This window comes from Sorex fumeus, unplaced genomic scaffold (genome assembly GCF_029834395.1).
Source record: "Sorex fumeus unplaced genomic scaffold, SorFum_2.1 ptg000018l, whole genome shotgun sequence".
NCBI lineage: Eukaryota > Metazoa > Chordata > Mammalia > Eulipotyphla > Soricidae > Sorex > Sorex fumeus.
In genome coordinates this window covers 21,733,692-21,746,565 of record NW_026606075.1, presented here as the reverse complement: position 1 = coordinate 21,746,565, position 12,874 = coordinate 21,733,692, and the positions used below count along the sequence as shown (strand labels likewise).

Here is a 12,874-nt window from a genome sequence, read left to right as displayed (position 1 = left end):
TCATACTGCCCAATCTGTAAACCTCAAGCGTTGTTTTCTTAATCCCAGAAATCTTAACCTGTTTTCTTAATCCCAGAGTCCTTTTGAGTTGCTACTGATGTTGTTGCTGCTGTTGTTGGAGGTGGGGGGTGGGAAGTGGTAAAAAGAGAATTGATTATATTTCTCCTCTGATTATAATGAAACAGGCTATATTTAGTTAGCCTGTTTCATTAGACAGTGATCTTGACTAGAGACCACCTTTGGGGTCCTTAAGCACCCCCACACCAGGTCCAAGTCCCTCAGACTGCTCCATAGCAATCTGCTTTGGGCACTCCATGTGTCCAAAGGATGGAAGGGGGGGGGGGGCCGGGAAGGTGCCTCGGCTTCATCTTCCTACACTGGAGAGTGAGTGCTGAGCCCCACTGGCTCTGGGCTACACTTCTTACCCACGGCCATGGTCAAAACCACAGGTGATTTTCAACTCGGACACTATCTTTTAAAAAATTTATTCTTTGGTGGCCACACCTAGCAATGCTCAGGGCTTACTCCTGGCTTTGTGTCAGGGATCATTTCTGGTTGGGTTTAGGGGGCCACATTCTAGTGGCTTAATGGTAGAGCATTGGCTTTGCATTCATGAGATCTAGTTTGGATCGCTAGGAAAGAAAAAAAGAAAAGTAGATCCTCATATTTAAAACAGTATGTCACTAGAATCATAGGAAAAAGTAGAATGCTCGGGTTTTCAGGCAGGCTTGCGCTTATCAAGAACCTGACAAGACTGATGCTGAGAGAGAACTGATTAATATCTTAATATTCTTGAAAAATATGAACTACAGAACTTTAATTATATTTAAGAGGTCAGGGAGATGACCCAAGGGCTAGAACATCTTTTTTTCATGTCATAGGCACTGGGTTTGATCCACAGCATTAAAGGGTCCACTGATCAGGGATCTGCAGACTCCCCAGCAGAGGTAAGTGTGATCCCAAAACAAATAACAAAAAAGGAAACCAACAGAAAGAAGAAAAGGACAACATGACTTTCAATTTTCATTTTTATTAAGATACAGAGTTAACAAGTTTTCAGTTTTCTACATAAGAAAAGTCTGGTCAACTTCTAATGCTGTATTGAAAAAAATTAGCACTCAAAAAATAAAACAAAAACAAAAACACAAAAAACAAATATAAACCCACAGTTTGCCTCTGTGACTAAAGGGAAAAAATACCTATTGAAAGTTATCAAAACTCTAAACATAACCAAGATCATTAAAAATTTCAAACAGTAAAATTATATTTTTAAATTCTTACACAGCAAAACATAACAACCTAATTTGGCAACAGCTAATTACTTCAGAGAAGTTAAAAAAAATTATATGACTATAAAACTTTTGTGGCTTTTTTTTCAAAGTAAAAAAAAAAACATAATCTTTAATAAAGGAAAACAACAATCTTCTTAAATTTCTTATAAATATCTCTCAAGACATATATTACCCATCTTCTCCAAGCTTTCTGTACCTGAGAGAATTTCCCAGGATCCTTTACTACAAAGGATTGCCTTAAGAAGTCTATCAACAAGTCGCCCACTTAAATACGATTAAACTTCTGTAGGTTGGGCATTTCTTAATCCATCCTTCCCCAATTAAATTTTTTTCCTAAAAGAAATTCACTTTCACAAAAAAAAGAAGAAGAAGAAGAAGAAAAAGAAAAAAAAACCAAACACCTCTTTGGTAAAGCCAAATAGCCACCCTCCCTGCCCCTCCCCCCAACTTCAAAAATACTGCACCTCTGCAAATAATTTGCAGAGAAGAATAAAAGAGGAAGATGTTTAGAATAGCCAGGTTAGTTCTGAAGACCTATGTAAACAGCTCTCTGAGCCTGTGAAGGGTCAATATTAGACATCTTTGACTAGATTAAAATGTCTAAGGGCTTAACAAATGTAGTAAAAAGGGTTGCCTTAAGAACAAAGCCATAGGGGGTTAGTCCTATTAGCAAAGGAAGGAGGAAGGACTAAAGAATTCCAGATTTCTGTGAGGATGTGGCTCCTGCACTGTCCCTGATTAAATAGGGCCTGGGATGAACCTGGTCTCAGCCCCAAGTTCGCACCCTTAGCTGGGGGTCACACCCTCTTTCCCTTCCAAGAGGGGCTGGACACGAATGGACACCAACATGAGATGTTGCTGAGAAAGGCAGCAAAGGGAAAGAAAGGCCCAGGTAGCTAAAATAGTCTGGAATTCCCTTTGCAGGGTTATCGTGAAGCACCAATGGTGGCAAACTTGTAGCCAAAATTGAGTACCCAATCTTCAAGAAGGCAATGGGTGACAGGAGGAATCAGCACTACAGAGTCAGCTGGCCTGTAGGAGCCTCTGAAGACGCACAAACAACTTGTAAGCAACACAGCGCTCTGGGCTGGCCTCTCGGGAGGGGCTCCAGGATGAGGACGCCCAGGAGTCCCACCCTCCCCCCTGTATAAGAGAGTGCCACAGACCGCTGAGAATTCTTCAAGCCATTTCCCAAGAAACTATGAGGATGAAATCAAAACCAACTTGTTCCCATTATTATTAAAATATAACCCAAAAGGGTCAAGGAGGGCTTTCAGAGTCTGTCTTCAGCCCAGGGGACACATCCGGGTATATATACAATCACATTCCCAGAAAAATCCTGTTATCCCACCCCCACCCCGAATTTAGTGTTTTTATTCAAAAAAAAAAAAAAAAGAAGAAGAAAAGTCCCTACCCCAGATGAAGCACACACAATTTCTAAAAACAAAAACAAAAAACTTCAGCTTTCAGCACAAAAGGAGTCTGACCAGCAGCTGTCAGGAACACACTTTTCAAATCGCAGACAAAAAGCAAAAACCCATTTAAAAAGATGATCAGTGAGACAAACACCACCATGATAGCACCTCCAAGCAACTGGCCCCGTTTTCCAGTTTTTAAGTCGCTCAAGCACAAAAATGTAGGTTTTTCAAAACCTGAGCGTTGTGTATTACAATAATTACTAAAGCCAGGTTCTCAATGTCTACTTCTCAGAGCATAGCCACATCTTTCTCTCATTCATGGTAAGACTTGCTGTACTTTACAGTTTCCAATTTCATTTGGTTTCTGAGCTACACCCAGCAGCGCTCCTGGCTCTGTGCTCAGGGTTACTCTTGGCCAAGCTCCGGGAAACCACACGCAGTGCAGGGGATAAACCTAGCGCCTCACCCACTATGCTATCTCTCTGCCCTAACCAACTTGCCTTAAAACTCAGCAGAGAATAAAAATCAGAATGACTGGATCTCCTCTGGTTGGATCACCCCAACTTCCCGAAAGGAACTTGACGGGCACACGGTACTGAGTCCTGTGCCTGGCAAGGTCCTGGCCTCTGGGTTTCCTGAGCTACTTTCCAAGGAGGAGGGAGACACACACGGGCCAAGTACATCAGTTTGCCCTTGACCTGCTGCAAGGGCCACAGCGAGACCCAGCTAGAACCAGCAGAAAGCAAACACCACCAGACCACGCATGATGTCCCAGACCCTCTTTGTGTGATTGCTCCTGCAACCCCTCTGGTCTGCGGTGCACATGCGCTCACAGCAGCCCCCCATACCTGCCTTCACTGGGGTGGTGTATCATTTTAGGACTCCACATGTGGGCTTCATGGCCAAACTCAAGAGGGCTCCAGGTCCGGAAATCAAAAACTGACCTGGGACCAACTTTACTAGAGGTGCTCGGCCACATACCCAATGAGTGTGTTTAAATACTGACTCACAACACTGTCAATAAGGTTAGTTCCTTAGGGAATCCATTCATTGTATTTGTTCCTCTTTTTTTTTTTTGGGGGGGGGGGGGAGCAAGGACAGCAAAGGAGCAGGCAGAAATGAAGAATCTAATCTCTCATGGTGGCATTTTGGCATGCAGGAGCTCAGCACACAGCAGGACAAAAATACAGACCAAGCCTTTTTGATCTTAGTCCCCTTCTGCCAGAGCAGTTAAAATTTCAACCTCGCTTATTTTGGTCCATAGCTGGTGGTGCTGTTGGGTGGCAGAGAGCACTGTTCCTCATGCAAAGCCCATACACGGGCCTGTGAGCTCTTTCTCCAATGGATTCTTTCAAACCTGCACCAACTACTATCAAGGTGTCCCTGTCAGTCTCCACTGAGATCCCAAGCAAACCTCCCACAGAGCAAGCATTTTCCTGACCTGACCTCAATGGCAACACAGCTGCCCAAAGTCAACTTTCTCTTGGGTATTCCTTTACAGTTAAGTATTATGGCAACGTCTTGGACTGTTTGTGACTAAATGCCTCCTTCCACCCAGCTTTTCTTCTAAATAGATTTGGTCACTTCCACAATTTGTATAATCTCCTGGTGAGTCAGTCCCATCCGAAGTGCTACAGATCATCCCCCAAAACACCCATAAGTGACACCTACGATGCAGTTATATTACAGACATGGAAACCAAAGTCTCTCTTGCTTTTCCAATTTACAAGGTAGAAAAAAAATGGAGGGGGGCGGCCTTAATGAGAAAAGTAGTCTAGTGGGCTTTAGTCATGAAGCCACTTTCCAGGTAAGGTCCTAAAGTGTTAACAGCACACACATCTCAGAACTATAGCCCTCCACCGTCCAGAAGGACGAAACATGGATGCGGTTTTCGAAGCACATGAAGAATACCAGAAATCATCCTGATTCTTGGCTTAGATAGTGAGGATCAGTGGTGGGACCACAGGGGTAGTGATGATCAATTGTGCTTCTTCACATTCTAATAAAGAGGCAGAATTCAGGAAAGAAGAGGGGACCTGTGGGAAGGGGGTGGGCAGAACAAAGCCCGTGATTCCCAGCATCACGAAAGCCAGGAGGAAGCAGCATGTGGCAGCTTTCAAAGCAGGTGCTTCCTCTGATAGCCCCCGAACACCAGGAGCTGCAGGCAGGGCGAGGGGCATCCCCTCTATCGGGGCAGATGTTGGCATGTTCCCCGTTCCAAGGGTAGGAACAATAGGCCACACCAGGTCAGCATTACCCCGGGGACAAGATGCTGTACCCCAAACTCTACGGTAAGAAAATTCAGAGGATAAAGCTATCCTATCTATGATCACAGTATTGAGGGATAAGACCCACCTAGGACATTATCATGTGAGCACTCATCACTTTGGCTGAAAGAAAATAAATTTTTTTTTTGGTCTCAAGTCTTTTGGAACAAAAGTTTTCTTCATTTCTTTTCAAATTTCAGAATCAAAAAAGTCAACTCAAGATTATCTTCTGAAAGGGATGCCCAGCTCTGGGAACGGCGCCCGTCACTGCGCCCGTCGGGGGCCCTGGTTCCAAGGGTGTCACTTCCAGCCCACAGGTCCTGCTGAGTCGAGGGGACATGCGGAGTCTTACACCAGGAACTCACGGGAGGGGCAGCAAAGCGGTGCCACCAGCCGACACAGGTACACGAACACACACACCCAGCAGGAAGCCATCTTGACCCAGAAGATGGACCAGTTCCCGCTGAAGAAGGTTTCGATGTTGGCACTTTCGTAGCTGTAGAGACAGGAGACCCGACTGTGGTCACAGCAGGCAGAGAGGACAGAGGGGAGGGTCTCTTCCCTTCCTATTTCTGCCCCTTTCTGCTCTTTGGTTCCCCTTAGCTCATTTTATTTTCCTCAGTAGATCCACGCCCATTTAAAGTGTTCAATCAATGGTTTCTCAGAGGTGTATAATTACCACCACCAACATGAGAGCTTTTTGAAAATTTCTGGTCACAGTGTCTGTGTTATGATTAGGGGTGGGGGCAGTGGAACAGGCCTGGTGATGCTCAAGGCTGCTCTTCGCTTGGAGTTCAGGGAACACCTCGCGAGGTGTTCAGGGACCCTGTGGGGGTGCCGGGGATTGAACTCAGCCCCGTACCAACTATACTACCGCTCTGCCTCTGAAAGATATTCTGTTATGATCGCTGGAATCAGTCCTAGGGAGTCTGCCTGCTCCTCCTCTCAAGAAGTCGAGTGATTTATAGCAAGCGAGGGGGAGAGAGTAAACCCCCTTGGAGTTCGTTTTTTTTTCCCTTTTGGGGCCACACCCAGCGAGATTCAGGACATACTCCTGGCTCTGTGCTCAAGAATTACTCCTTGGGGGTCCAGGGGACCATATGGAGTGCCAGGAATCAAACCCGGACTGGCTGCGTGCAAGGCAAACACCCGCTCACTGTATTGTTGCCCTGGCCTCCAGAGATGTTTTCATAAAACAGTATCTTCTGGGGGATGGGGGTGGGGTGGGTGTTGGTCTATACCCGGAAGAGCTCAGGAATTACTCCAGGGAGGGAGGGAGGGAGGGACGGACGGATGACAAACACCCACATGCACACAAACACAGATACAACCCCTGAGGGGGGTGGCCCCTATAAAACGAAGCTGTGACTTCAGAACTCTTTCTGTGCTTCTTTGAAGGTGAGGCCTGCAGGACTTAGAGAAACCCTTGATGGCCTCCAGATTTTTTTGTTTGTTTTTGCTTTTGGGGTCACACCTGGTGGTGCACAGGGGTTACTCCTGATTCTGTACTCAGGAATTACTCCTGGTGGACCATATGGGATGCTGGGAATCAAACCAGGTCGGCCCCATGCAAGGCAAATGCCCTACCTGCTGTGCTATTGCTCCAGCCCCACCAGATGTGATCTATACCCCAACACTGAGAAAACACTTATAAAACAAAACCAAAAAATGCCCTACCTGGAGCCAGGAAGAGAACTCAAAGCATGAGTGCATGCAGGAGGCAGCCACTGGGTGTGACTCAAAAAGCAAACAGGGTGGGACCGACAGCACAGGAGAGGAGGCACTTGCCATCCATGTGGCTGCTGGCGACCACAATCCTGGTTTGATCCTCGGAACCACAGATGGCCCTCTGAGCCCCACCAAAGGTCACTCCTGAGCACAGAGCCAGGAACAGCGTCTGAGCACTGTTGGGTGTGGTCCACAATCAAATGCCCCATTTAAAAGGTGTAGAAAGTTTGGCTACTTACTCGAACCAATTGGTGACAGTCATCATCACATAGAGGGAAGCCAAAAAGAAGACAAAGTGGAAGTAGCAATAGCTGTAGACAGTGCCTCGCTTCTCGTCGTAAATCACTCGTGGTCCCTCCTTCACATTCTCCTGCTCCTCAGTGTCTGCAAACCACAGAACCAGCACAGGATCAATGAGTAATCACACACTGACGGAACTATACTCACTCACTTCAATCTAGCACTTTCCCACCTGGCGGAGGGAGCATGTGCAGTACCATAAGCACACAACCCTTCTGACCAGGGCCTTTCTTTACAGGATGTTACTAAACGCTTTTCTTTCTTTTATTTCTTTCTTTCTTTTTTTTTTTTAAGCAGCAAAGAGAAATTAAAAGTAAAAGCCCCAAAACTGGGGTGGGAGCAGAAGTGCAGAGTAAGGCTGACCGGGGCTCAATCTCTGGCAACTCATATGGTCCCATGAGCCTCTCCAAGAGTGATCCCTGAGCACTAAGTTAGGAATCAACCAGGTGTGGCCTCAACACAAAAACAAACCAGAAAAAGCACAAAACTTGAAAATCAACTCTGCCGTGACAGCAGATGGACGAAGAGTTCTTCAACCACTAGGTTCCTCCAATACAGAAAGCCAAATTGGAGGCAAAAACTCCAAGAAACAAGGTGTCATGAGGCTGGAGAGATAAGCTGGTGTGGCCGCTTGGTTTGCATGTAGTTGATCCTGGTTCGATCCCCAGCATCTCATATGGTGCCCCAAGCATCACCAGAAGTGATTCCTGAGTGCATAGCTAGGAGTAATGGCCCCCAAACAAAAACAAACAAAAAACAAGAAACAAGGTGTCAAGGATCTCCAAATATTGTTCCATTAAAAAAACAAACAAACAAAACCTACCTTTTTGTTCCCCTAAATCTGAATGTATTGCAACTTTACTTGAATCTGAGCCCAAACACAAGACGATTCTCGCCTGCCAGAACAGCCGCCCTAACAGCACGGCAACCCTTCAGAAGAATGTGAAGGGCCCATTAACAGTCAACCAGTCGGGAGATCAGATCCCGCCTTGTCATCAGGTGGTCTCTGTCCAGCTCCCGAATGCCCTCTGCACAGCCACAGAGTCCCACAGGCCATGGAAGACAAGCTGTCACTCACCCTCTCCATCCGGGCCACAGCAGAAGCAGCAGCGAGCGACCTGAGGAAGCAAAACCAGCCACATCAGGGGGCTGCTGCTTTTCCCTCTAAACAGCAGCAACACACACCAGGTGCCCCCACCCACCCCTTACCCACCCCAGGCCCTGCACTCGGCCTCTTCTGAATTATTCCCCAGGCCCTGGACTGCCCACTTGGGCCAATCAGAAGGGGGCCCTGAGTACAGGGGACAGGAGAGACAATAGGTGAGGGGTGTGTACCTACTCATCCTCCTGGCCCTCAGGCAGGGGCATTCCCGGGCTCAGCTCTGACGGCCTCTGTGGGTGGGGCTGCAATAGCTCTGTACCACTCACTGACTCCCACACAGACATCCATGTCCCCACCTGAGTCCCTCACATGCACCGACCCTTAGGAACTGTCCCACACCTCAGACCACCTGTGTAGGTGCTTCTGGAGAACTGGTCCTGGCCACCGGATGAACCAGACACTCCTCACACCACTTCACAAAATGTTCTTCACCCTTGGAGGCCAAATGACCCTGTCCCTGTCTACTGGTACAGAGCTGAGGGGAGGCAGGGGACATACGGGGCCTTAGTCCCAGCATGGGCCTAGTGACAAAGCCAGACCCAAGTCAGGGAAGAAGAGTGAGGCTGGTGAGTCACAAGGGGCCAAGGAAGCACCAAGGCCTCAGCCCCGAGGGCCGGAGTGAGAGCCGGATAGCAGAAGGGCATTTGCCTTGCAAGGGACAACCCAGATTCAATCCCTGGCATCCCATATGGTCAACCAGGCACCCCCAGGGGTCATTCCTGAGTGCAGAGACAGGAGTAACCCCTGAGTATCACCGGGTGTGACCCCCCGCCCCCCCCGCACACACAAGAAACAACAACCCAAAAAAGCAGGCAGGAAAGGGTCCAAGCAGGCAGGAAAGAGAAGGCCTCTGAGGGTAGGGGCAGACAGCTGCTTCCTCTCAAGAAAACTCTGGACCTTTCAAACATGCTACCAAGTTTCTCACCTAAGCAAAACAGGAAGCTGATTTTTTTTTTAAAGTAGAGTTCTGGGATGGCAGGAGGAGACTGGTGAGACTGGTGAGCAGAGCCTGGGAAGCCTGGAAGTCAGCCCAGTACTGCATCCCTGGGACTTTGTCCCATTCACCTGCCTCAGACCCAGCCCTCACTCCCCTGCAGCCTCAGAGAGGCAGGAGACAGAGCCATCAGCCCCGACAGAACCCTGGCCTGAATGAGTCGGTCTACACTCACTCACTGAGTCGGTGGCTGGCCTTGGTGGGCTGGGGTTCCTGGTCCCTCAAAGCTTAAGTTACCACAAGCAGCGACTGACTTGCTCACTCCTTCAAAGGTGCATCCTGTGAAATGTGAAGCCAGAAGGGAAACCACATTCCCTCGGCAGGCTCTTGGGCTCAGAAGGAAACACGGGGCTGTTCTCCCTTTTGTGGAGAGAAAGAGGGGGAAAGCGTGCTCCTAAATCTAACTGAGAGACAGGCCCTTCCGTGAGCTTCCCCCAAACAATGGGGATCCTGAAAGCCTGCAGGCCACCCCACACACAGCAGGTGGTCCTCAGGGAGAGGACAAAGGCCGGCCTCCCAACAGCCTCTGCACTGCCTCCTCCAAGGAGGCCAGCTGACAAGGCCTTCCAAGGCCCCCTAGCTCCAGGCCAGGTGCCCCCAAAGCCCTGCCTGTTCAGTCACTGGGCCTTTTGCTGCCACCCCAGAGAAAGTGGCTGTGCTGTCGTGGGGGTCCCATGCCAGGCAGGTCGGCAGCAGGACTCCCAGGCTGAACTCAGGCAGGGAGAGACTGAGGCGCATGGCCTACCTGCCAGCAAACTGAAACCTTCAGGGCTAGGGCGCTTTAGTTTCTCCCCGCCCCTGTGACATGGGGATGAACCATGACTGGGGTTCTGTGAGGACCGCACGCCATCACAGAAGTGGCACGACCACAAGGGCAGGCGCACGGCAGGGCTGTCAGCTCCAAGCCACCGCTGGCAACTCCTGTTCATTTTTGTCACTTGTGGGGCAGACATGGGGCTGAGTCTCACCCTGGCTGCCTCCGTCTCTCAGCTTAGTGGGAGCCCCTGGAAAAGACCTTGGCCCCAGCAAGACAGGAACTAAACGGACCCAAAGAGAGCTGCTGAGGGCCAGGAAGAGGGGTCAAAGGGCCAGAGCACAGGCTCTGAGTCCCTGCTGGGATGCTGTCCGCAGCCCCTCCCCCAACCTTGAAATGCCCAATGCGCCAAAGGTGGGGCAGGGCCCAAGCTCCTCTGTGCCCCCTCACGCAGCTTTGAGAGACACGCTCTGAATCCTCTGAACCGAGGGCACAGGCAGAGATGGAGCAGTGTGATGGGTCCACACACACCCCCGTCCCCCATCTCCCAAATGCGCTCCATGATGACCGGGGCCAAGAACAGGGTCACTGGCTGCCCAACCTGACTTCCCTCCCCGGCCGCTGGCAGCAGGATGCCATGCCAGAGACTCATTTTGCTTCAGGAAGATCAAGAAGTGAAGGATCACCGGAATGCCGTGCCACACACAGGATGTTTCTTTTTTCTTTTTCTTTTTTTTTTCCCCGGTACAAAAACCTGACACATCTTTCCAGAGGGAAAAAGGACGGGGATTATGGAAGGTCAGGTCCAGAAAGACTGGTGGCTGCAGACGGAGCTGCAAAGAAGGGTGGGGGTGGGGGGCGCTTACTTCCAACTCCGGAGCCCCGTAGCGTCCTTGCAGAGCATCTGAACTCGATCTTGTTGTGGATGTCAGACTAAGAAACAAGAGAACAGGTCAGCCGGCCAGAGGAACACACGTGGTCAGTCCAAGGAGGGGAGAGCCCAGCGCAGAGAGGTGAACCCACGATCCCCCAGACCCCCGAAGCAGGCTTGTTTGACTCCCGCTATCTCCCCACACCAGCTGAGCCACCGATGTCAGAGCAAATGTCTTGTGGAAAGGTCCCGGGAGAACTTCATAGGCCAAGAAATACAGGGGGTCGTATAAGTCGTATTTTCTGGATTTTTGCCTCTCAGCCCTCACATGCCAAAAAATAATGTTTTACCTTGTGAAACCAGAACCCAGGAATGACAACGATAAGCCAGGGAAAAGGACCAAAGGGACCACCTATTTACTGAGATCATCAGCCGATGGCTGAACAAGGCTATTTGGAAAACTCAACATAGAAAAGTGCCAGTGTGGTAAAATTAAATCCTAGAGAGGTCCGGGGCTGGAGCAATAGCACAGCGGGTAGGGCGTTTGCCTTGCATGCAACCTACCCAGGTTCAATTCCCAGCATCCCATATGGTCCCGCCAAGCACTGCCAGGAGTAATTCCTGAGTGCAGAGCCAGGAATAACCCCTGAGCATCACTGGATGTGACCCAAAAAGCAAAGTAAATAAATAAATCCTAGAGAGGCTAATATCATAAAAGTTGATTTATAGGGGAAGGGGACAATTTTCCATGGCAAACAATGGGGGTAAGGGTGGGGCACATTTTTAAGTAAGCAGAAATACACATGGGGAGTTGGGGTGGTTCACACCCAATGATGCTCAGAGGCTCCGCACTCAGGAATTACTTTGGATGGTGCTCTGGGGACCATATGGGATGCTAGGGATCAAACCCAAGACAGCTGCATGTAAATGTCCTACCCGCTGTGCTATCACCCTGGCCCCAGACACAACACTTTTAAGGTCCCAGCTGTCGATTCACTTCACAAATAACAGTAGAAGGCCAGTGCAACAGTCCCTGTTACAATGGCTGGAGACTCATGACAAACACACAAGTACCTACATGCAAGCATTCTCTGAGCTGGCTGGGAGGTAGATGCAGGACAGGGCAAGTGGAAGCTGGTTAGTGCAGGGGCAGGAAATGAGACTCATTTCAACCAAGTCATCAACAACTCAACTTCCAAGGAAAAGAAGCACATTGCTCCTTCCACCATTTATTCAAATTCACCAGGCTTATGTATGTTTGTGCTTTAAACCTCTGGACACTACCAAGGACCACTCTGCTCCAAACTGCTAGCTTAGAACCTGCCCTGAAGCAAGAGAAAAAGCTCCCAGTATCTGTGGACCTGAGGAAAATATCTGCTTTGCTCCTACACAAAAGAGTTTTCCATTTGGGGCTGGAGTGATAGCACAGCATGTAGGGCATTTGCCTTGCACGAGGCTGACCCAGGTTCGATTTCCAGCATCCTATATAGTTGCTGACCAGGGCTCCGGCAGCCAAAGACCTCCAGGACCAGCCACCACCATGCTGAGACCACTCTCCGCACACATGAAGGTACTGGCAGAGGGACAAAGTCACGTGGGTTCCGGGGCCGAGATCTCCAAGCCTACTCGGATTTGGGCCGAGCATCCTCCACCCAGATCCTCCAAATTCCAGTAGGCGGGGGTCACACCCACCAACTGGCCCCCTGACGCCGTGTAATCCCATCAGCGGCCAAGACTCAGAGACTATAAAAACCAGCTCCCGGAACCGACATCTTATTATGACATCTTATTATCTCATTCCTACTTTGGACAAACTGGCAGGCTACCGAATGTAGCCTGCCCACACGGCAGAGTCTGGCAAACTCCCTGTGGCGTACCCAATATGCCAAATACCAGTAACAATGATGGGTCTCATTCTCCTAAAGAGCCTTGAATATAATCTCAGGGCTAGGATGAAGGAGACGTTACTGGGGCCTGCTCGAGGCAATCGACGATTAACAGGATGATTTGTGATTTTGTGATATAGTTCCCTGAGCACTGCCAGGAGTAATTTCTGAGTGCTGAGCCAGGAGAAACCCCTGTGCATTG

The 12,874-nt window shown here is 49.3% G+C and overlaps 1 protein-coding gene and 1 non-coding gene across 2 annotated transcripts in view; both read right to left on the bottom strand.

Annotated features, from left to right (window-relative positions):
- Window positions 1–345: 345 nt before the first annotated feature.
- On the bottom strand, window positions 346–465 carry LOC130021881 (small nucleolar RNA ACA64). The gene has a single exon (XR_008792227.1). It is a non-coding gene; the product is annotated as a small nucleolar RNA ACA64 (small nucleolar RNA).
- A 555-nt stretch (window positions 466–1,020) lies between these two features.
- Window positions 1,021–12,874, bottom strand: part of SERINC5 (serine incorporator 5) — a 102,946-nt gene continuing 91,092 nt past the window's right edge. Inside the window, exons 9-12 of the mRNA XM_056112587.1 lie at window positions 10,782–10,848; window positions 8,084–8,123; window positions 6,945–7,089; window positions 1,021–5,473 (exon numbers count right to left, since the gene is read on the bottom strand). Of these exons, the coding sequence (XP_055968562.1) occupies window positions 5,326–5,473; window positions 6,945–7,089; window positions 8,084–8,123; window positions 10,782–10,848 (400 nt within the window). The 3' untranslated portion in view covers window positions 1,021–5,325. The remainder of the gene's footprint in view (window positions 5,474–6,944; window positions 7,090–8,083; window positions 8,124–10,781; window positions 10,849–12,874) is intronic.